The 22,930-nt window shown below is 40.1% G+C and overlaps 1 protein-coding gene across 3 annotated transcripts in view; it reads left to right on the top strand.

The window, feature by feature from the left end:
• The window catches only part of SYT1 (synaptotagmin 1), a 273,905-nt gene extending 251,469 nt beyond the window's left edge, over nt 1–22,436 (top strand). For all 3 annotated transcript variants that reach the window (XM_014964042.1, XM_014964043.1, XM_014964041.1), the window contains 2 exons: nt 14,339–14,472; nt 19,316–22,436. In XM_014964042.1, coding sequence (XP_014819528.1) covers nt 14,339–14,472; nt 19,316–19,522 — 341 coding nt within the window. In that variant the 3' untranslated portion in view covers nt 19,523–22,436. The remainder of the gene's footprint in view (nt 1–14,338; nt 14,473–19,315) is intronic.
• The last annotated feature ends 494 nt before the right edge of the window (nt 22,437–22,930 follow it).

Raw genomic sequence — 22,930 nt, 5'->3', positions numbered from 1 at the left:
TGCTTGCTGATTGCCATTACTGGCATGTAGGTTAAACAAAAAAAAATTAAATTATTTCTTATTGCTGTTCAGTGACTGTCTTGACTTTCATTGTTCACAGGCAACCCAGGAGGTAGAAAAAGTCTTGAACAAAAATAGCAGTGGTATAAATCTGGCTTTCAAGGTCCAACTTTTGATTTGCTAGCAACTAAGTAAAACAAAGTTTTATTTTTCAAAAGAAAAAAAAAAAAAAAAAAGAGTAGCCTATTGTCACCTAGATACTGACTAATGCAGAAAATGTTCAACAGGAGTTTCCATAGGAAAGCTGAAGCCTGGGACCCCAGGGGAATTGATTGCTTCACATTCTTACCAGTGATTTTTAACAGAGTTCGGTGCCTTTGAAAGTGGACCCATCTACAACTTAATACCTTTGAAAATCTATTCTAAATTTGTTGAACATTACTTGAAAGGAGTATTGCTTTTCGAGCTTAGTTTTACTGAAATTACTTATATTCTCTATTATACACAATAAGTACTGCCTTAGCTTGGAAGTAGTGTCATCCACCTTTCTTTTACTATGGTTTCAATCTATTGATTCCAAACAAAAATACATTCAATTTCACCCCTCTGTCATCCTCTTCCTCCTCCTCTTTGTCTAATAACCACAAACACTCAGGCTTGTGTTTTCAAATATTCCTACTTTCAATTATGAAGAGGCAAAGAATTTCTGAAATTCCTATGTGCTTTTTGGATCCCTGGGTTATTTGATTTTATTACAGGTCACGATCCCTTGACTGGACAACATCAAGGCCTTGTTTCAATGGAGTGGCACGCAGAAATATGCTGAGCTGCCCAGATTCAATCTGGTTTGTCAGTGAAGCACAAGATCAGATTGCTCCACTACTTTTGTACCAAATTGGATATCTGCTGTATAAATTTGTAGCAGGAATCCAAGCTGAAAACTATCATGTACCTTTGGATTTCTGATAGGTTGTGTCGCGTTTGACTGCCTTTTCAACTAAAGTGGTGTACAGTAAGTGGTGAACGTGTCAGTCAAACATCAATTTGTACCATTAAATGGCTGGGAGAATTTGAAGAAGGATTTGGGTACATTAGGTCATGAGCTATTGGTCATGTTATCAGAAATACTTCCATCTTTCACCTAATGATGCCATTTGTCAAGTTGTCTGTTCTCTTGTCTTATAGCAGGAATCATGTCCTCAGCAGCAGAGCATTCTTACTGCAGATGCTGTTGGCCTTGAATGCTTGTTCTTTAGTTTGCCTTAAATGTTAGCCCTTAAATACCTACTGGCCTTGTTCTTTCTTGTAACTTTTCTGAGGTAAACAAACAAGGTAAATTGCTTGTTGTACCAAGGACTTGAGCACTTCTATAACAGTGTAGTGGGCATAATCTAGATGTTACTCTTGTCTAAGTAAAAATCTGCCTTAAGTTTCAGGTCACTGCTTCTCATTATGTGGAATTGACAAGAATGTGTGCAGGCATGAAGCCTCCCAGCCCTTCCTCTGCAAGTACTCCAGCTAAAACTCTGACCTTCAGGCTTTTCAAAACTTTTTTTTTTTTTTTTTGTGATACTGAAAAATGGGTTTTTACTTAGTTGTCATTTTTGAAAAACAGGTATGACTTAGCTGAACTCAGTTGAAACGGCTGACAAATTTAGTCCACATTCTGAATTCTTGTGCCAAGACTGAGATGAAGATGTTGCCCATACCAAGAAAATCTGCTTTTGATCTTCTTTTCCTGACTGTGCTTAAATTTAGTCAAAAACAAAGCTAGTCTTCTCAACAATATTAGGAAACACCATCCAGAATGGCCCTTTCCACTCCCTGAGCGGATGCAGGTCTTGCCTTGCAGTATTCCAGGGATCTCCTCCTCACCAGCAGGAAGCATGTTGACTGGACTTGTCCCTACCCTTTGCCCTCAGCAGAGAGTAGGGAAAGGTTTCATGTAGCCTCTGTGTCTAAACAGGTACAAATAAATATCTATATCATCGGCTGCTTTAGATTTCATATATGGGATTGTTGGTGTATGTGTTGAGGCAGTAAAGACTTTGATCCTCTGAATCACACTAAAATTAGGTGCCAAAAATAGCCCAAATGAATACCCAAAATCCTTTTCAAAACCCTGTTCAACAGATCCTGGATGTGTTGGGAAGCAGGAGAGAGGGGGAGAACGAGAGCTGTCAAGTATTTTCTCCAAGTAATTCTGAATGCATGTGTTGTAGGCTAAATGCAAGACTGCAAGCACGTAGCTCCTTACTTCCATTTACATTATTTTTCTTAAAGCTCAAATCTTACAGAAAAATAATGAAAACAAAATGAGAACTCATCTTTATATAAATATAAACTTCTCAGGTAGAAAAAGTACTAGGAATATCATTTCAAATTGAGACTGAAAACCGGATGCTGATGGACTCCCATTATATACAGCCACTGATGAATGAAATGTAGTTTGAAAGGCTTGGTATGCTCTTAAAATAAATATCAACCTTGATAAAGCATAACTAGGGTTGGTTTCTCAGCTGTGAAGAGTTCTGATCAGATTGCTTTACTGGTAGTCACTGATGTTGTAAGACTATTTTTTTTATTCCTTTTGTACTGCAGCATTCCTGCAGTATTAGCTCTCAGTGCTATTTCTAGTTTAATCATCTGAGTCAAAAAACCATGTCTCTGTCACGTTGTCTAAGACTGAAAGCTTACCTAAATGAGAAAAGCAGTTTATAAAGTAGCACCAATAGGTTTTTATTAAAATCATCAGAATTTTTTTGCAGTATATTTCTTTGCATTTTTCTGGTGACTTATTGATATGAGCTAAGGTAATTGTGTGTTTCCTACCCTTTCTATCATATATGGATAAAACATCCTGCTGCTTTGCTTTTATATTTTTGCTATCCTCTGCTTCTCCTCTCAACTCACGCAACATTAATTTAGACTGTGAGGGTATGGAATACACGGTCATAACTAGGTTTGCTGCATTTGAAAAAACTCTCACGTGTAAACAATATGATAGTTCAGTGTTTTTGATGTGAGGCAGAATTTATCACTGCCTTTGTCTGTCTTGCTTCTATCCCTCCGTGGGAGAGGATGCAGATTACCCTTATGCAGGGTATATTAACTTTTTTTTTATGTAAAGACAATCACAACACAGTAGTACCATGCTGATGTGCAGTCAAGCTGTAAAACCTCATCGTGGCAATGTTGACATAAGAAGTCTGTAGCACGAAATATATATTCTTACTACAGTAAATTGCTAATACACTAGTTCGACTAGTTTTTGTTTTTAATAGAGTTTCTCTGTATTTCAGGGTTGATTAATTCCTTTGAATGAATACTGCCGCTCACTCCAATGTGGTTTTCTTTATTATCCAGTAATAATGGAACTCCTATCTGTCTTCTCTGCAGTCTGAGATTAGGACTTGTTTTGCCACACAGCTACCAGCTTTGAGGTTTTAGTGGTGGGTGGTCTGGGTTTTTTTTGGCAGGGGCAGTAACCAAAAGAGGAATGTGTTTGTTATCAGTCAGCAGTTTATTGGAAATATATTAAAGGTGAAGGGAAAAAAATGAGTCAAATGTTTTCAGAGAAGAAAATGGAAATGGAAGGTTTTTTCCCTACCGCACCGCAGTCTCCACATTTGTCCTAAGTGAAGGTGTCACTGCTTGGCCACATACAAGCTGAACAAACCAAGTGACCTCAGACACTTTTCTTAAGTCTTGCCCTTGAGGCCTTTTACCATCTTGGTCACCCTCCTCTGTACACACTCTAATAGTTTGGTGTCCTTCTTTCGTTGAGGTGCCCAGAGCTGCACACAGTACTAGAGGTGGGGCCACCCCAATGCAGTGCAGAGGGGAATATTCACCTCCCTCAACCGGCTAGCTCTGCTGGGCTCGAATGTCCTGGTTTGGAGTGGAGCAGAGCCAACTTTTGTTCAGGGAGAGGGGCTCTTGCTTACACTTGTTGCTGTGGCAATGAGGGACAGCTGACTTGGCCCTTTACCTCATGGTGGGGTTGCACCTGTGGGGAGGAGTGGGCAGGTCAGGTGAACCAAACTCACCAGTAGGGTATTCCAACCCATCTGCCATGCTCAGTATAAAAGCTGAGGGATCAAAGCAGTCATGTTGGCTCCTCTTCAAGGGCTCTTCTTCTATGGGGAGGACTCTGTGAGTTTGTGTACCTTCAGTTTTCATCAGAGTGTTCCAGAATCCAGTTCCCATTCCAGTTCCTATTCACTGAGTCCAGCCTGGAACTTTCCCAGTGCCTGCTGGTGACATCTCCCTGGGAGCTTGGTACGGTTTTGTATATATATTTTTATATATTGTATCTATTTGGTTGTTTCTTTTTTTTTATTTTATTATTAATATTTCATTAAAGTAGTTTAGTTTTTTTTCTAAACTCATAAATCCCTTTATCTCTCTTCTTCCTCTCCATGGAACAAGAGGTGTGGGAGAGCATCTGTCATCTTGTCATTGTCCAGCCTAGCTCAAACCACAACATTGATGGGACACAGTTGGCCCTTTTTGCTGCCAGGGCACATAGTTGACTCATACTCAACTTGCCGTGTACTAAGACCCTCAGATCTCTTTCTGCAGGGCTCTTCTCCAGCTTCTCATCCCCCAGTTTGTATATATAACCAGAATTACCCTGTCCCAGGTGCAAAATCTGGCACTCTCTTGTTAAATTTCATACGGTTGGTGATTGACCAGCTGTCTAGTCTATCCAGATCTTCCTTTCAATCAGCTCTTTCTATGAGGACAGCCTTTCACTACATGAAATAAATCCCTTTTTTGGCTTTCTTCCAGTTACTTTTGTTGTCTGTCCTTGCCCTTGTCTCTGTGTGGCACAGTAATCTTCCTCAGGACAGTCATTCTGGGTCTTTAAGCCTGGAAGCACAGAGAAACATCAAATAGAAATTCTTGACTAACCAACATGTGTAACCCCCTTGGGTTTCTTTCAGTCAAATCCTCTGAAATCTTGATAGTTACACCACCACCCAGCAGCATCACCTGTGAGGATTCCAAAATTAGGAATGGCACCTTTCCGCCATCATCCAGGGCACAGGCAAATAGCTATTTGCAGCAAATAACCACAGGAGAGCATATTTTATATGACAGAGACCCAAAGATGATGATCATACACAGGCAAGGTGGGCAAGGGCACTCATGTTGAAGAAAGGAGACCTGGCATTAGCCTTTGTACCACTGAGTAATTGATAGTAGCACACCAACGTTCTTCACAGCAGAGCAGACCCAGAACTTGTTTCTCATATCTTATACCTTGTCTCCTGAGCAGTGGAAAATAGGGGTTCAGATCCCTTCAGCCAACGGAAAGGTCTGAAAAACGTTTCCTCACTCAATAATTAGCAGTTTAACCTCTTGGCTATCAGCAGAAGGATGGGGAGAAAAAAGCCAGTGTTTAATTGCTTTATTTTGTTTTACAAAATAGATAAGAACAAAACCCCTAAATAGATACATACAAAAGATTCTAAGCTAGCACAGCTGTAGGAAAACAGTGGAGACTTAGAAAGGTGAAGCAGAATTCCTCTCCATCACACATTTTCCAGGCAGGTTGCAGCAGCTTCCCACCCAGGTGTCTGGCCCTTCCACACACCCTCCAGCCTTTGCCACCTGATGCTCCTCACGTGCTCGCATTTTCAGCCTGATTTTTGAATTGTGGCAACATGTGCCTGAGAGTGAGGTAGGGCTGTTCTGCCCCCCGCCCCAAATACTGGCACCCCTTTCTGCATGGCCCTGTTAGATAGCCAGCCAGAGCCAGGAGGGCTTTGAGGTACAAACAGTCCAGCAGGATACATCATTATGCACCCGGCTCCTGTTTTTTTTTCTGCTAAAACGTCTCACACAGTCTGCTCTTTAACCTTGGATTGTTTGGGTTTTTCTATATGATGTGCTTCTGTTTCTCTCTCTCCACTCTTCTGTCTGTCATTATTCCTCAGTCAATGTTTATTCCACCCTCCCTCCTCCTCAGTTCACTTGAGGACAGCATTTTGAATCTTTTTAAGCTTCGGTGTATTATTTTCTGGTATTTTCAGTGCCACCAATTTAATAAATGTAAATTTAATTAATTTGTTCTCTGTATCATCAAATGGCATTATATAAATTCAAACTCAGCAGTCTGCCAGAATTTGCTGCCTAGAGTATTGCCAGTTTGCTTTGGTTTCTGTCTGAATTCCTGTACTGCAGAGTCTGTCTGTATCAGCATCCCCAGTTAATACCTTTCCACCATTTGATGTTAATACCTCCCTCGTCTTAGTTGCTATTGTATTCTTTCTGTTTGTATACAAACATGACACATTACAGTATGCATTTTTATTTCTTTATTTGTTATCTAAGATTGCAGGTGCCCTTCTCCAGCATGTTAAAGTTTTAAAATGCCATGCTGTCTTTCCCCCTCCTAACTATATTCAAGCTCCATAAGCAGTCAGTTCTTTTGGTGTGAATGCTGGGGAGCCACGTTTACTGCTTTGATGCTTGTAGTTTCCATGTCATCACATTCACAAAGTGCTTGGTTGAGTTGCTCTGCTTTTCCACAGGAGTATTGTGTGTTTACTCACAGCCAAAACTCAAGGTGCGTTTTCTTGTTGGTGCAGCCCACATTTGCTGTGCTTTATAAAACTGTTTGTTTTGCCTGTGTGGAACTGCTGAAATGAACTGCTTGGATGCAAGAGAGACAGATCTGCTGCCCCCGCTCTGGCAGTAAACTTAATCATAAGCTCATAAGTATGATTTGTGCTGGTTTTAAACAAGTTTTGGTGGCTTTTTTTTTTGGTTTGTTTTTTTTTTTTTTTTGTTTTCTTTTAGGACTTTTCTTTTTCAAAGGCAACACTTCAAAACCAATGTCCCCGTGGGGAAACCAAAAAGTTCCTCGAGGTCCAGGTTAAAAGGTGAAATCTTGACCTTAATAAGATGCTTTTCAAACATTAGGGACCAGCTATGGATGAACCTGTAATAAATCATTAAGGTTCATCCTGTAAGCAAATCCTGCTACGATTCCTGTTACTGTATAGATGACTTCCACATGCAACAGGGTGAGACACACAACAAATTACACATTTGGCTTTTTTTTTTGGTTTTTTTTTTTTTTTTTTCAGTTTTCTGCTACTTTCCCCATCTGGCACCGTAACATTTGTTGTGATGTTCCAGTTGGAAGTGCTAGGGGTGGAACTGCAGACTCAAGCGCTGGCTGAGTAACCCTCAGGCTACTGTGAACATTTCTGTTTCCGCTGTCAGCTCCCCATGTTTAGCAATCTCAGTTTGGGATTCTCGAGTGAGGGCATCGTTGCCTTGCTGTCACTTTTACAACACCTCCTTCTTCCCAAGGCTCCCTGGTTCTCTGAATTCAGCACTTTGGTAACAACTTGATATTCATCTAACTGCATAACAGTGAAGAGCTGCTATTTTCAGACTGCTTTGCTACACTCTGCATTTAACTTTTTTCATTATAGGCAGGCTAGTGTTAGTTTTTATAAATACCAACCACTTCTTCCCCACTATAAATGGATTATTGGAATCCATTATTCCTATGACAATCTGTCTAATGTTATTGAAGATGAAATTACAATTTTTTTCATTTATAAATTACCCAGTCTTACAGCATCTTCTTTTAAAGACCCTGATGGAAATATATAATCCAAAGTCATCTAACTTGTTACAATGTGATATATAATATGAGCAAGAAAGGGCCTGATGGGCAGTGTACTCTGTGTGTGCATGTGCTCTGCATCTGGAGCAGCCCACCCACGGGGCATAGACAGATGTTAGCAAGGATAATACGAGTCTTTTTAACTCAACTGTTTGCAGATCTCAGGGCCACTCTGGCAGCCCATCTTGCAATTACTCAACTCCATTCATGGCCAATACACTACTGGGTGGTGTTGGGAGAATCTCCCAGGCACACCACTCGATCCTCAGCCCGCTTATTAAAGTGATTTTTAAAAGTGTTTTGCTGGGGTCAGGACTGGCATAGACACTACACAGGAACCTATCTTTCCCTTGGGTTTTGATCGAGTACTGGCTACAGCTAAAGATTTGGCCCATAACATCAAGTAATTAGCATGGTAGGGTTATGGAAACTATGATGAGATTATCTAAATAGCAACATTAGCTGAGGATTGGACATTATGTAGCAAATAAACTTTTTTTAAAAAATTAACAATCCTGTTTTCAAGGAAATGTGATAAGAAAAAAACCTCACAAACCCTGTATTTTATGCTGAGAGAATTGTTTCTAATGAGAATGTTTTCCAGTTTTTCCCTTGAGACATCAGCTGCTCCTTAAAAATAATGTTCCAACTTTAATTTGCTCATTTGTGGAGGAAGGTAGAAGGCCCAACAGCTTGTGTCAATGAATATAAACTATAACTTTTATGCAATCTAGAATGTACCGTAGCACTCGTACTCCTTCTTAGTAATTGTACCTTATATTGATTCTTCCCCAGATAACACATTTTTCCCCCTCTGGCTTTCCTTCCCATTCAAAGCTTTCCATCCATCTGAAAAATACTAGTTTAGACAATCCAGGCACAATATCACTCTAAGCTCATTATTTCAGAGACTTTAATTATCCCCTCTCATCCATACATGAATAAACAGAAGAAAAAAAAGTCAGGGCAAATTATCCATGGCCTGGACGCTACAGGCATCATGTGAATCATCCCTCTCTTGGGAGAGAAGTGTTTATATGCCCACCAAGGGAGCATGTCCCATGATCCTTGGGAAAAAGCAGAAAATCTCTGGGAACTCCTAGGGAAGTTCATCCTGTTTTGCTCCAAGAGCAGAGCCCCGCTGCTTTCCATAGCACAGCTGTGGCAACCACTGCTGTCGCTCTCTGAAGGCAGAAGCGAGCATGCAGGTCTTCATCCCTGGTGCAGTGTCTGTAGAAAATAAAGTTGTATAAAACTGTATAAAATTGCTGTTCTCCCCGCTGCCTGCTCCTGTAGCCAAAACCGCTTTGTCTGAAGGGTGTTTGCATGGAGTAAGAGCAGGTTAAGGGTGCAATATGGAATCTCGTGCTGCCTCTGCTCTGGTCTAAGGCTCTGACTTGGCCTTTCCTTGGCTTTACAGCTTCTTGCCCTGTTGCAGGATGAGAGGGATTATGGCTCCTTAACATGGAACCTACCATCCACCCTGCAAGTCACCTCTGTCCTAGCTGCCTTTTCAGAGCCCTTTATAGGGCTGCATTTCCAAACCTGATTTTCTTCACTTATTGGATCGATTTCTGAGCTCTTTAGGAATTCATTCTGCTTCCTGGAATGGAAAGTCAACTGTGATTCTGTCTGCTGCCACCTTTGCTCTAAATGTCAGTGATGTGTGCTTTGGCATGAGTTTGGCATAAATTCTCTTCTGATGGGAAAAGCGTGTGCTAATTAGCACCCAGTTACCCTGAACATTTTGAAGGCAAAAATACAGCTGGAGGCAATTCTGGCACCGTGTTTCTTTTTGATTTCTGCATTTGAGTTGAGAACATCTTCTTATTACAGTGTTTTGTCGTACGAAACTTTATTCAATTGTATTTATGACTAGTTTGTTCTGGCTCAGGTTTTTTCGTATTAATCATGTTAGGCTTACTCAAGGCTTGTAGAGGGTTTTCTCTGATCCCACTGCACAGAGCTGTGTGGGATTTTTCTCTATAAACTGTTAGGCTTCCCCCGACACGTAGGCTCAGGACTGCAATTGCACACCCAAACAATTCCAGTGTTATCCCTACAGCATTTTTCAAATTTGTCAACTTTCTAGGTGCTTGCTTTTCATATTTTGATTAGATTACAGAAGTCTTACAAATATTTAACAAAGATGGGCACCATCCTTCTGTTTGCATTCAGAATAAACCATTGTAGTAAAACCATCCCCAAGCTGAGTACGTTGTTGACACATTTCTGCTGAAGATCCATACAATTGGAAATTTTTGTACTGAATGCTTTCCTACCTAGCTGGAAAATGATTTTTCATTAACTACTGATCCCTATAGCAAATTTTTCATCTTAAAATCCACTGACAGGCAGTCATTCTCAAGTTCCACTTTTTCCTCAGATAGTGTCATTAACCACGATTTTCTTCTTTTGAGTTGTAGTATTTTCTTTCAGCTGTAAAGTTTGCTTTTTTAAAACCTCTAAGTGCATCTTATCTACAATATGATGATGATGACCTAATCATTATTTTAAGAGGGTTCTAATTGTGTATATATGCCTCTCAGTCCAAATGACTCAGAAGTCTTTACCTGCTATTACATACCATTTCAATTATCCTTGAAATAATGTATTGGCATCTTACTGCAAACTTCAGGAAAACAGAAAGTGTCAGCTGGTCTCCCTTGAGATGTTGTTGTAAAATCTACAATGCACAATTAGTTATGAAATTTACATCTTTTTAGCATTCATGGCTAGACCATTAATGAGGGAATAAATAGCAGAATTTTATTGCTTAACATGAATTATTAAGCAAGGGACACACAGCCTTTCTGTCCCCTTTAGCAGAGGGACATCCATAGTGCTCTGGATGCAACATCCCTTCTTCCCAATAGATGGGTAGGGTCCATCCATAGATACCTGTGGATGTAATGTGGATCAAAATCCACATTTACTTGAAAGGAATAAAACTGGAGGGAAAAACAGAGTGATATTCACCTCTTCTAAGTTGAAATTTCTTCAGTATAACTGTTTACGTGAAAGTGAATAGGTTGTCTTGTATCTGTGGAGAGAAATAAATATTTTGGAATGCAATTTATTTGAACAAAGACAGATGTTTACTCTGTAATGAGATAACTGTCCAGAGTACATAAAGAGAAATGCATATTTATTTTCACTGGCATCAGATGTAGAAATTTCTACTTGGTCAAAAGAATTCTGCCTTTTATGCCCAGGCTATACACTTACGAGACAATTCATCATTGCTGGCCTGTAATATCAGTTCTGTCATCCTTAGTAGTCTCACTTATTCAGTGAGACTATTTACATATTAAAGTATTACTCAGCATGAGTAATGGTGACAGCACTGAGGTTATGTTGCAAGTAGAGAGAAGAAAAGTTTCCATTAGCACTAAACCTTATCTCAGAAAAATCACTGGAGACTGGCACTTCCCGGAGGTTCTGCTTTCTTTTGATTATCCTCCCTTCCAATAATTGACTTCAAGCAGTTCAACTCCCATTATTTGGTGGGAGAGAATCTGTCTTTTTCAGAGATTTATTCATGAAGTTGCAGTAAAGTCTGTGCTTAGGTATCAGGTTGTCTGTGTAGTTCGCAAGCAAATAGATTACTGGAGAGTTGAGGGAGTTAGAGATAATGTCATGGGATATGAGAGAGTGTAACTGAAGATAATTTAACTGGTGGAGGGGCTCATATATGAGAGACAGAAGAATGAAGAGGGGAGAATTAGATAAGACTGGGATACTTCAAGAAACAGGAAGTGGATGTACAATCTAAGAAGAAACTCATTTAAAATCTCTAATGGCCCATCCACTTACTGAGCTGGACACCCTGTTCTGATTTTCAGTGGTTTTGTGATGAATAAACTTAATACTTTCCTCTGAAACTAGAAAAGAAGAACCATGGTTTCAGTTAGGTGATATTCAATTTCTGTTTGGTTTGGCATGAAAATTTTACCCTTGGGTAAAAAATAATAAGGATGTTGATTCATATGATATGTCCCCTTCTGTGCTCCAGTTGGGACCTCTGCCACTGACAGTTCTGCACTGCCATGGCAATCTGCTATTACTTGCATTTTTCCTACTAAAAAAACTGGCATTGGACTGAGTCTATTTCAAATCCCCAGACACACAAACTTAAGCAGCTGATCAGGACATGAAAAAGAAACCACAGAAACCTAGCTTCTGGGCCTTGTCCTGTGGCCACGAGTATTCTGGGGTCAGATTTTGCTCTAAGAGCAGCCTGAAGACAGAAAATGTAGAAAGTCAATAGAACCAAATCATTTAAAGTGAATGTGCACATAGACCCCGAGCATTCACATACACTTGAATTCTAAGTTAAATTATTTTTTTTTTCCAAATATGGAATGTTTATCAAGATAGGAATATATCTGCATTGCTGTATAAATCATTACTGTACAGTTCCTTGTGGGCATATGAATAATCATCAAATCTGTGTATAGTGTCTGTGCACGAGCACAGATCAGTAAGGGATTGACTAATATCGACTGCATTTATTTTATTAGAACTCTTCAGTTTTAATCCCCTTAATAATAATGTATTACTGCACTGTTAGCCTCCCAGCTCACTTTAGTTGCTGAAATTATATTTTAACAGCATCTTATCTCATTTCCATATCTTAACACTCTACCACTGGTTCCTTGAGTACTGAATTTATTTGCTATGTATTTGCTATACCTAAAACGTCATTTTGCATGCCAAAACAATTGTGCATTCAGCATGGAGCCTCAGCAAAAGTAGTAAGGTATATGGGCTTTTCTTAAGCATCACCTATGTTGAAAGAGTCCAGATTTACCTGTTTCCCACCTTCAAATCCTGTATGCAGTGATGGTGAACTCAGTATTCAGAAAGAAGAGAACTCTGTTGGCTTTTTGCTGGCATTTCTGCTCTTCACATGATACTCCTTAATTCATACATTGTGCAGCCAAAAGGAACCCTTGCAATCCCCTGTCTAGCCCCAAGCGTAAACCTGCCCAGATCTAATTTCTATTTGAACTTGAGTCTTTTGAGGGAGAAGGAATCTTAACCCTCTGTAGCAGAGTTCACCACAAACACTGAGAAGCTATCCCAGCTGTTTCAGTCTTACTACTAAAGTACATGACTTTTTCTAAGTTAGACTTGTCTAGTTTCTTCTCACAGCCATTGCATCTTATTATACACTTGTTTGCAGTTAGAACTTGTTTGCAGTCTTGCGGAGTCCACTGTCAAAATTAGGCTCCCTTCAGAGGTACTGTAGACCATGATCAAGTCACTCCAGTAACTTAACTGTCCTGAACTCCTAGGTCTTCCACAGTAAGGCATATTTTGACTGTAGCAGAATGCAATTACTCTTCTCAGACATTCTGAACACGAATTTCATTGTAGAGTCATAAAGCATGGTTAGCTTAGAGTGATAATATTTAATTTCAGTGTTCATTTGTCATTCTTCTGTAGCCCCATCCTTTATTCAGGAGGGAAAGGAGAAGCCCTTTCCTTTGATAGTTTGCATTCAGGCTCTCTTAATTTATGCCACAGATGACTTTTGGCTGGCTGGCACCTCATACCAGCTCACTCATGCTAGCCTTCTGCCTGGTTAAGGCATCACAGTTCAGTGGCCTGAAGTGAAGAGAGGTACTTACCCAAATTTTGGTGACAGTACCATACAGGTTGTTAAAAAGGATAAGCTTGAGATGCCTCAGGTGGTGCTTCATGGTTGGCCTAAACAGAAAAATAACTGAGCTCAGTGAAGGTACTGCTAATTAATACCATCATAGAAGAAGAACTGCTCATCCATTCTCTAGACAGGAACATGGCTCTTGTGACAGATTAAGGGCTGGCAGCACTATTCTTTTAAGCAGGGAAAATTTCTGTTGAAAGTATAACCCCTGAGATAACACTTCATGGCAGTAATGTCCATGAGAGTTTTGCTTGCACACAGAATACCTGATTAGGTACCATATTAGTTCTGTTACTTAGCCACCAGAAACAGCAATGGGAATTCAACGGAGAGTAGCAAAACCAATTCATAATTTATACCAATATCATGGCCTGCACCTTACTCTGGCTGCATGTAGCACTAGGATAGAGAACTGGTATTTAAGGGGCGAAATTCCTTCCTGCCATGCAGTCTGGCCAGGTGCCAGGCCCATGGACACTGAGCTGTGTCAGTTGGAGCCCTTCAGGGAGGTCAGAGGATGGGAAGATGGCACTGCAGCTCCTGCCCCAGCAGCGATGTGAAGCGTGGCCAGGCTGTTGCAGGGCATCTGGCCACCTGAGCCCAGTGCCCACCGGGCCTGCGTTCTGCAGCGCTCACCGCTCCTGGGAACACCACCCCACAGCCCCATTGCTAAGAAGTGTTTGCAGTAAATAAATGATGTTAAAGTCAAAACATTTCCAGGATGGTTAATGAGCTACAGAACAAAGTTAGGTGGGGATTTACCCCTCCTTTGTGATGTTAAGGAGATAATGCAATTAATGTTTTGTACCTTTTTCCATCAGGAACACTTCGCAATCGTACAGGAGGTTTTCTATAGTGGAAATTAGATCTTTCTTTAAATACAAGCTGTTTGTTGCTAAAGGTTTTTCTTTTTCTTTTTTTTTTTCATCGACTCTTAAACGTGTGGGATTAAAATCTGTAGAAAACACACTGAACTGCCCTTCTTAGCTCTACTTCTTTTCTTGATTACTTAGATCCCTATGTGAAGATCCATCTGATGCAGAATGGTAAGAGGCTGAAGAAGAAAAAGACTACAATTAAAAAGAACACTCTGAATCCCTACTACAACGAGTCTTTCAGCTTTGAAGTACCATTCGAGCAAATTCAGGTAATGTCAAACAGTGTTTTGTCTTCTCTCTGCATTCCATTTCTCAGCCCTTATAAATATTTAACAGGAATCTTGTTAATTATCACGTGTGCGTGCCTTCATTAGCACCTAGGTGCCAGCCCTGTGCTACATTAGATGAGTGTGACTGCTTCAAGAGGGAAATGATAAAATGCACAGTACTTATGAAGTTTTGATTCATCAGTGAGAAATGGATAACTGACATTTTCTGTTAACAGAAATGGGTTCTGCAAAAAATAAATCCACAGGGAGACAGAGAAGGAATATGCCAGCAAAAAAGTATAAGGATGAAAGAAAAGGCATATGTAGCAATTTTCTCCAAATTATTTGAAATAATGAATTAGCATCATCAGTTAAATTTGTGTTCCCTATGTATTTATCGTTCCTGTTTGTTGAAAGCACTGCAGCAGCCCTCTTAAGTAAAACACATAATTTAATCACAACTTTTTTTCACTTATTCATCACACACCATGAAAATGTTTTCCTATATCCCCTGAAAAAAGACATTTTTGAATCTCAGGGTTTCTCAGAGGTCAGTATTGCAGTACCTGTTCTCTTGGGGAGCACCAGCAGTTGTCCAGGTGCTACTCCTGGAGAGCTCAGTGCCTAAAATTAGGGTCCTCAGAAGTCAACACAGTGAGCTGGAATTCTCCTGCATTAGCAGTGAGAAATACTAGGACAAGGCATTGTGTAATTTTTTTCAGGGACTCAATAACCTTCCTTTGGGCTACTGGGAGGCAAATCGTCTCTCACTCATGTGAGTGAGATTTAACTTCTTCTGATGTTGACTAGCCTTTTCTTGCAAGAGAGAAGCTCAGGAGGCATGTGGGAAACCTGTAAATGACTCACTCATCACCCTAAGGGAATTTAAAATAGCATCTTCAGTGTTGTACACGAGTACTCTTGTCATCTGTGCCTATGGCTTGTGGGAGTGTAACACTCATTTCTGCCTAAATAATAAGTATATGGTTGGCCACAGAGCATAAGAAAACCTCTTAGTTGGGTGGTTTGCTTGGAAAGGGAGAGACTTTGGTTTCTGGTCTGATCTAGGTAGTGTAAACCATGTAAAGATCAGTTGGTACAGGCCTCCTCCACTTTTTTAAAGCACTAACTATTAGCATTAAACTATTTCATTATTTTGCTCACTTGTTGGAGCACTCATTGCAGGAAAGATGTATTGGTTTAAATACCCTCAGAAGAGAAAATAACTGCATGCTGGCTTCCCACCTGCTCATGGAGCCCCGTGACCATGGAGCTGTTAAGCAAGACAATATGCTTTTCTGGGTGGAGCTGTGTGTGGAAAGTGTACTTTCAAACTGGGGCCTCCCAGTTTGAATGACCATGATTAAGAATAGTCTGGGACTACATCCTTTTGTGGCTTGTAAGAGAGGTCTAGGTACAAATTAGGTGCTATGCTATTTGTAGTTTAAAAGTTTAAATGGGTTTAAATGGTCTGGGCCAAATTGGGAGCCCCCGCTTAATTAGATGAGAGCATGGTATGGGTTTTGAGACTCTGTATCTTGGATTTTGATAGCAGCTGTATTGGAGAAAAGCCCGGGAGCCAAGGCCTACATTTCAACCAAAGCCGTGTGCTTGGTTTTTATTGACTTGGTACTGACAAAGATAATAAAACTAGACAAGGCAAGGCAGTAGGAGTAGTGACTGGGATGCATGACTAGCCCATTTAGAGTTTCTTCATGCCCTACAGCATGTACAGGTGTCTATGGACTCTAGGAATCAAAAAGTGGGAAATCCAGTGGGGCCTAATTCACATTGATTTTAATGAAAGCTGGTCTGTCTACTTGTGAAAGATCTCATAGCAAGCATCAAAGACCCAGAGGCAAAAAGAGATGAATCAAATCAAGCCTCTCTGGCAATTGAGGCAACAAATGTCTTGATTTCCAAGTAGGGACAGGACTGGGGAACCGCAATGGGCACCTTCAAGTCACCAGATCTGAGCTTTAGCCTGGCTAGGTGCATTCTGTAGCTACTTGGCCATTTTGCCTTCTAATCCTAAGTCAGTTTTGTAAGGTGGATATAGGCCCTTTAAAAAGTATTGTGGTTTAGCTGTTTAAATTTTTGCTTTTTTAAAAAAAATAAGTTTATTAGAATGACTTTATAGCTGTCTACTTCAGTATATAGCCCCAATTTAAAATCTGTAATTATGGACTTTGGTCATATGCCAATGTATTTTGGAGTTAGTTATAACAGACTATATTTAGAAGCTATTTCCTTATGGTTACTGAAGTGATTTCATCATTAGAAAAACACATTTAAATTGTTATTTAGACTTAATATGGTAAGAATCACCGTGACTTTAGGGTAATTCATGTAAAAGTCATTAAGCAAACTTTCACAGCCAAATAAAAAATAATGGTTATATAAGTTTCTTGATTGTTGGAGAACAAAGACAAGAGAGCTCATGAAGGGAAAGCAGCTCAATAGCAGTACATCTATGTAATTTAAAGTGGGCCAAACATTACGATTTTCAACAATTTAATAGTGACTATGGATTCTGGCTCTTGAGGGGAAAAAAGGTGATGTCCTTAAGGATAATGGGAAAACACCAGTGGGAAGCAAAATCCTGTTGCTACAGGCAGATCGAGCACATGTTTTGCCATTTTCGAGACAGACTATCTCTGTAGGTAGCAATGTCTCCAGGCCCTTTCAGTCCAAGGAATACCTAATCATGCCAAAGGAACTGGTAATCCAAGTGTTTATTAGCAGAGGTGGTGCTTTCTGCTAGCACCTGTTGGGTTTTGCAGTGCAGCTGTTCCTTTAATGTGTAGTATAAAGGCAAAGAGATGCTCACCTTTCTCTCTAGGTTTAAGCCAGAGATCATGAGGTGAAAATCATCTCAGAGTTAATCATCTGAGCAGGCTGATATTATATCTTTATAGAACAAAGAAAAGGGACTTTTGTTTATAGTGCTCATTGTTGACTTATGATTAACACCCCAGAAAAAAAAAAAATCCAATAGTAACTAGCCCCCAGGCTTCTAGGTGCAGCAGGCAACTTGTTTTTGTACCGTAAAATAATAGTCTTATGCTAACTTTTTATATCTGTGATTGTACGATGCATCTAAAACAAAAATGTTCATTTGGGGAGGTACCATCAACATTAAAAGCGAGTATATTGCAAACAGCAACACTGAAACATCATTTTGGCATCTAGAAATACTTGCTTTGGGATATTGCCTTTTATCATGAGTGCTCTGGGGAGAGAGATTCTTGAGTTTGATGTACGCTTTTGTCATCAGCAACTGTATAAATACTTTAGTGCCTGTTGGAATCATCTCTTTCTCTGGCTCTGTGAATTGTACAATCTTGTAAGGGAATGGACTCTCTTAAAATAGACCTCATGAGCCTGGTCTTGCAGATATGCTTAAAAGAGTCAGTTATTTTTAAAATATAATCCTATTACAAACACTGAAATGAACAGTGAGAAAATTTGTGAGAAATCCAGATTGTACATATATTTCAAACCTTAAATTTAAAAACCTGGTGCTCGAGAATAAATATTTTTCTGGAAGAAATGTGTTTCAGGACATTTCTTCCTTCAATTCAGGAAACTCACACTGGAATAAGAAGCTGTGTGTGTTTACCGTGGGGTAGAAAGGAATCAGGAAAAGAACTGTATGTGCATCTTTAAAAATAAAGCTCCCTAAGGAGAAGAGTTTACAGTTTAGTAAAATCAGCCCAAGGCTGTTAACATCTTAGGTGCTGTTGGGGGAGAACACCACTCCACTGAAGGAATAGCTGTTTGTGCTCTTTCGACAAATATTAATGACCTGATGGAGAGGAATGTGTGCGTGTGCACGCGAGTGCATACGCAAACGCCCGGCTTGAACATCACCTCCCAGTGTGCCCCAGTCTGAGTGAATGGAAAATTGTCTGTGAGCTGTGACAGATGGGCTCGTGCAGATTTTGTGGGAGTAGTGTAACCCCGTTTGCCAAAGGTCACCGTTCGGCAGCAGCAGTGGCACTCCAACAGCCGCTCAGTCGCAGGCAGCACCGCTGCCTCCGAGTCCCGAGACAGTGGGGTTCAGACTTCTTTCCAGCTCCCCTAAGCATGCAGCCTGATTTCTAGACTCCTTTATAGCTAGATAGAATATACACAGTGTACACAGTGTACACACATGCTTACAGATGTGCACATATGCGCACACACCCAGATGAGCATGCGTGAGTATATGTGTGTAGTAACCATAAGGGCTAGCTTCTGACTTTATCTGAAAATAACTGATTAGCATGCTGGATAGATGGGTAGGAGTTATTTAGAAGTAGAAAAGCAATTAACAGAATGGAGTATGCCATTGCAAATGTTAACTTGGCGTAGAGCCATCTCTGAATTTTACCTAATTTTTACTTATTTGCTTAAACAATAAAGATGTGCTAAATCGCATCACTTTCTTTCCCTTAAGTGCCAGAATCTGTAGTCACCTAGATCTTAGTTTACTTTAAGATCTCACTCTTAGCCCTACAGCCTTCTAGCAGTCTAAGTCTTCAATAACAACAAAAAAAAAAATCCATAGGTGGGTAGTCTGTTAAAGGAAAAAAATAGATTCCCACATGAAGCTCTTTGATGTAAGGGGGGGGGCAAGTTTCAAGTTAACAGGGAGGATGTGAACTTAATTTTATTTGGAAGGCTCACCAGAAGCAAAAACAAAAGTTTGAATTTGCTTCTCTCTGTGGGAACCTGCTCTGGCTATCACACACTTACCCTCCTTCATGAAGTCTTCATTGTCGTTGTCTGTCCCAAGATTCATCCCTGCCCACCTTCCCCTTGCTGTCACACTCACTGGTCTTTCTCTGTCTCATTGCAGAAAGTGCAAATAGTTGTGACTGTTTTGGACTATGACAAGATTGGCAAGAACGATGCCATCGGGAAAGTCTTTGTGGGCTACAACAGCACCGGAGCGGAGCTGCGGCATTGGTCAGACATGTTGGCCAACCCCCGGCGGCCCATTGCACAGTGGCACACCCTACAGCCCGAGGAGGAGGTAGATGCCATGCTGGCAGTCAAAAAGTAAATTAAATTAAATTAAATTATGAAGAAGAAAAAGAAGAAGAAGAAAAAGCCTTTCTGCATTTGCCCACATAGTGCTCTTTAGCCAGTATCTGTAAATACCTCAGTAATATGGGTCCTTTCATTTCCAGCCATGTGTTCCTGACACAGATCAGTTGTACTTTTAAATTCCCATTTTAATTTGCACAAATTTAAATGTAGAGAGCCCTCTAAAGGCGCTTCATTTCACCACTGCCCCCAGATCTACTCTTCTTTTAAGCAATATGATGTGTAGATAGAGCATGACAGAAATTATTTATTGTATCACACAGTTGTATATATACACCAGTATGCTGAGAATTTATTTCTAGTTTGTGTATTTGTATGTTGTAAGCGTTTCCTAATCTGTGTATATCTAGATGTTTTTAATAAGATGTTCTATTTTAAATTATGTAAATTGACTGAGATATAGGAGAGCTGATAATATATTATAGGGTAACTATTGTATCGTCTGCATTCCAGAAAAAAAAAAAATTCCAACTTGTAAGGCACTAGTAGTGTTACACTGACATCTTAAAGGACAACTTAAATCTGAGCTTTCAACTGGACCATCCTACTAACACGCTACGCATCCACAGTGAATCTTGGAGGGGCAAATCCGATTGGGTAGACTTCTTTCACAGGCAACTTAGCATGATCTGAGCAGCTCCATGGCTGACCTCAAGGAGACGTAGCCAGAAGCCAGGATATCATTTTTTTGTATATATTCCAAAGCAAACACATAACAGACTGAAATGGCTTTAGATTGAAAGTTGAGGAAGCAGTTCTGCAGGAGGCAACGATTTCATCTAACACACAAAGAAAGACCATTGCAGAGGTTGTTCAGGGAGGGGGGAAGGGAGGGGGGAGACGCAGCAGTAGTGAACTGCTGCCATGAAAACAAGAGTAGCTCTCCGTTATCACCTTTATACAAAATTTGCATACTGTGAATTCCATCCACGATTTCACATTATAATGAGTTTGCACATTAGACTTTGTAACAAAATATTTTATTATACTAACTCAGATTAGAAGGAATGCAGAATATTTTTTAGACACAGCCGTGTGAGTTTATTATACAAAATAGTTTCATGGTAAACAGACAGTATTGTAATCCCATCAGAAGATGACAAAATTTAGCCATAGTTCTAAATGCACTTCAAAGTAAGCCAAAAGAGAACAGCTAGTGACCTTTTATATACTATTTATACTTAAGTTTTAATTTGTCCTTTAAAAAAAAGTGAAAACAAAGAACAAGTTCTAGAAAACTGAAGCAACCTCTTCTGTATACTAGATGCTCGTTTCAGGAGGAGTTTTTAAATGTTTTCAATGTTATTATGTAGTAAATGGCACTATTATGAAGCTATTAGTCATTCCATAAGAGTCTTGAAAGACTGCTCTGTGTATCACTGTGACTGCCGTGTGTGCTTAGAAATGTAGTTTTCTCAGTGGATAGCAATCAATTTATTCCGTAGTGATATTGTAATAATACTGCCATTCCCTTCTACTGCACTGCCGAAGGAATGCGTAGCACAAGCAGTTCTAGTTATTATGGACCAATTTAGAACTGGAGAGCTATGCAGGGGACAAGGATGCTATACTGAATGGGTTGACCACGCAGCATTTTGTCAAGCCCTGTGCAATATTCTACATTTCCAACCACCCTCGCCCCCCTGCCGCTTTACTGTAGATAGTCATCTTATGGCTAGCCAGCATGTCATCTCAGCTTGCACCATCTCATCAAGTCATTTAGGGCATCACTTCTATCTCATGTACTGTCCTTTGAGGCCCCTCGCTTATCTTTCCAAGCTGTGAATATATTTATAATGCTTTGAAGAGTTCATTATTTTCAGCAATGCTAACTACCCCAGAAATGTGGAAATGCTATACCTTTTGGAGGGAGGCATGAGAAGTTAACCATTAACATTATCAGTTGTAGCTAGAAGAAATTACTGAAAACAAAGATGAAAGTAATCAGAGACCTGTATACTGAAAAATAATTCCACAGCCTCCCTCAAGGCTCTGCTTCTGGGAGGCGTGACAGCCTGAGAGGGCAATGCAGCGATGGCCAAGCACCAACGTCTTCAGTACGTTGGGTGAGTAAAGAAGCAGCAAAGAAGTGGATTAAAAAAAAAAAGGCCTGTATCTCTCCCCACCTCCAAAAGTGAGAATAGCAAGACCCATTTTCTTTCTTTTTTACATGAAACACGGAAAAAACACAAGTGAGACATTTTCTGATAGAAACAGGCGCATACATGCAAAGCATCAAGCTGGAATACTTTCAAATCTTAACCTTAAGGACCAAACCCCACCAAAGAGAAGAAGTAGACAGTCAGCTTTCCAGCATAAGAGCTTCATGGTCTCCAACTTTTCAGTTGTTCATTCAGGATAGCTGCAGGTTCAAACTGCCAGGACCAACTCGTTGTGTTAAGGTATTCTTAATGCTTTCTCTTCCTACACTGCCAGACTGAACGTCACCATAGAACTGGTTTGTAAGGGACAATGATTCTCAGTGACTGAACCTGCCATGTGACCAAGATGACATTTTCATCCTCAAAGAAGCCACATGTACCTTTCTGACAAAGCTGTGTGAAGTATTAGAATCTGATGCTGTAGAAAGATCCTAGTTGCCTTTGTGTATATTTACTGCCTGCTTGAGTGTTTCTCTGTGTGGGTTTTCTCTGTATCTTGTAGAAATGTTTGGGGTGTTTTATCCTGCCATATCGCTCGTGGCCCGCGAGCTGACAACTTTAGCCGTATTTTACCTTCATTTTTGATGAGGTGGTTTATATTTTGTTTCACTTTGTGTAGTGACTTCCCACAGTAGAGTTTTCCAATTGTCGTTAAACTAACATACATATTACACAGATATTCAATAAAAATGTTTTATTTCCTGTTGATGTTCTAGCCTTGCTCTTTTGATCTAAAATTTCAAAAAGACATTTCACTCCCAGACTTTAGCGCAACCATAAACTTCTAAGTGTCACAAGTGCAATAGCACAGTGCTTTTCAAGGAACTTTGAAAAGCTGCTTTCATCAGTGTGGTCACTGTAAGACAGTCACAGCCAGCAGCACTCCAGCAGAAGAATTCTCCACCTCTATTGCAGATGAAGAATGAGTAGCTTGTTTTCCCAAGAGCCTGACCACTCGCCTCCAAAAACATCTTTTTCTATCAAAACATGGACTAGTTCCAAACCACGACAAAAACTCCCAAGTAGTTACCCAGCATCAGTACTCTTCAAGCCCATTGTGTTAGAGACATGGTTAAGTTTCCATTTGGAGAGAGATGGTATATTTTAACTGCCATTCAAGAGGTACTGCTAAGCTAACCATAAAATCAAGCCTCTTGTAGACTAAAGATCATTAAATAAGAGCTTAAACGGGGATGGGGGGG

The sequence above is a fragment of the Calidris pugnax genome, unplaced genomic scaffold (genome assembly GCF_001431845.1).
Source record: "Calidris pugnax isolate Ruff unplaced genomic scaffold, ASM143184v1 scaffold44, whole genome shotgun sequence".
NCBI lineage: Eukaryota > Metazoa > Chordata > Aves > Charadriiformes > Scolopacidae > Calidris > Calidris pugnax.
Note: the sequence above shows the minus strand (reverse complement) of the source record. Positions and strands in the feature narration are given on the sequence as shown.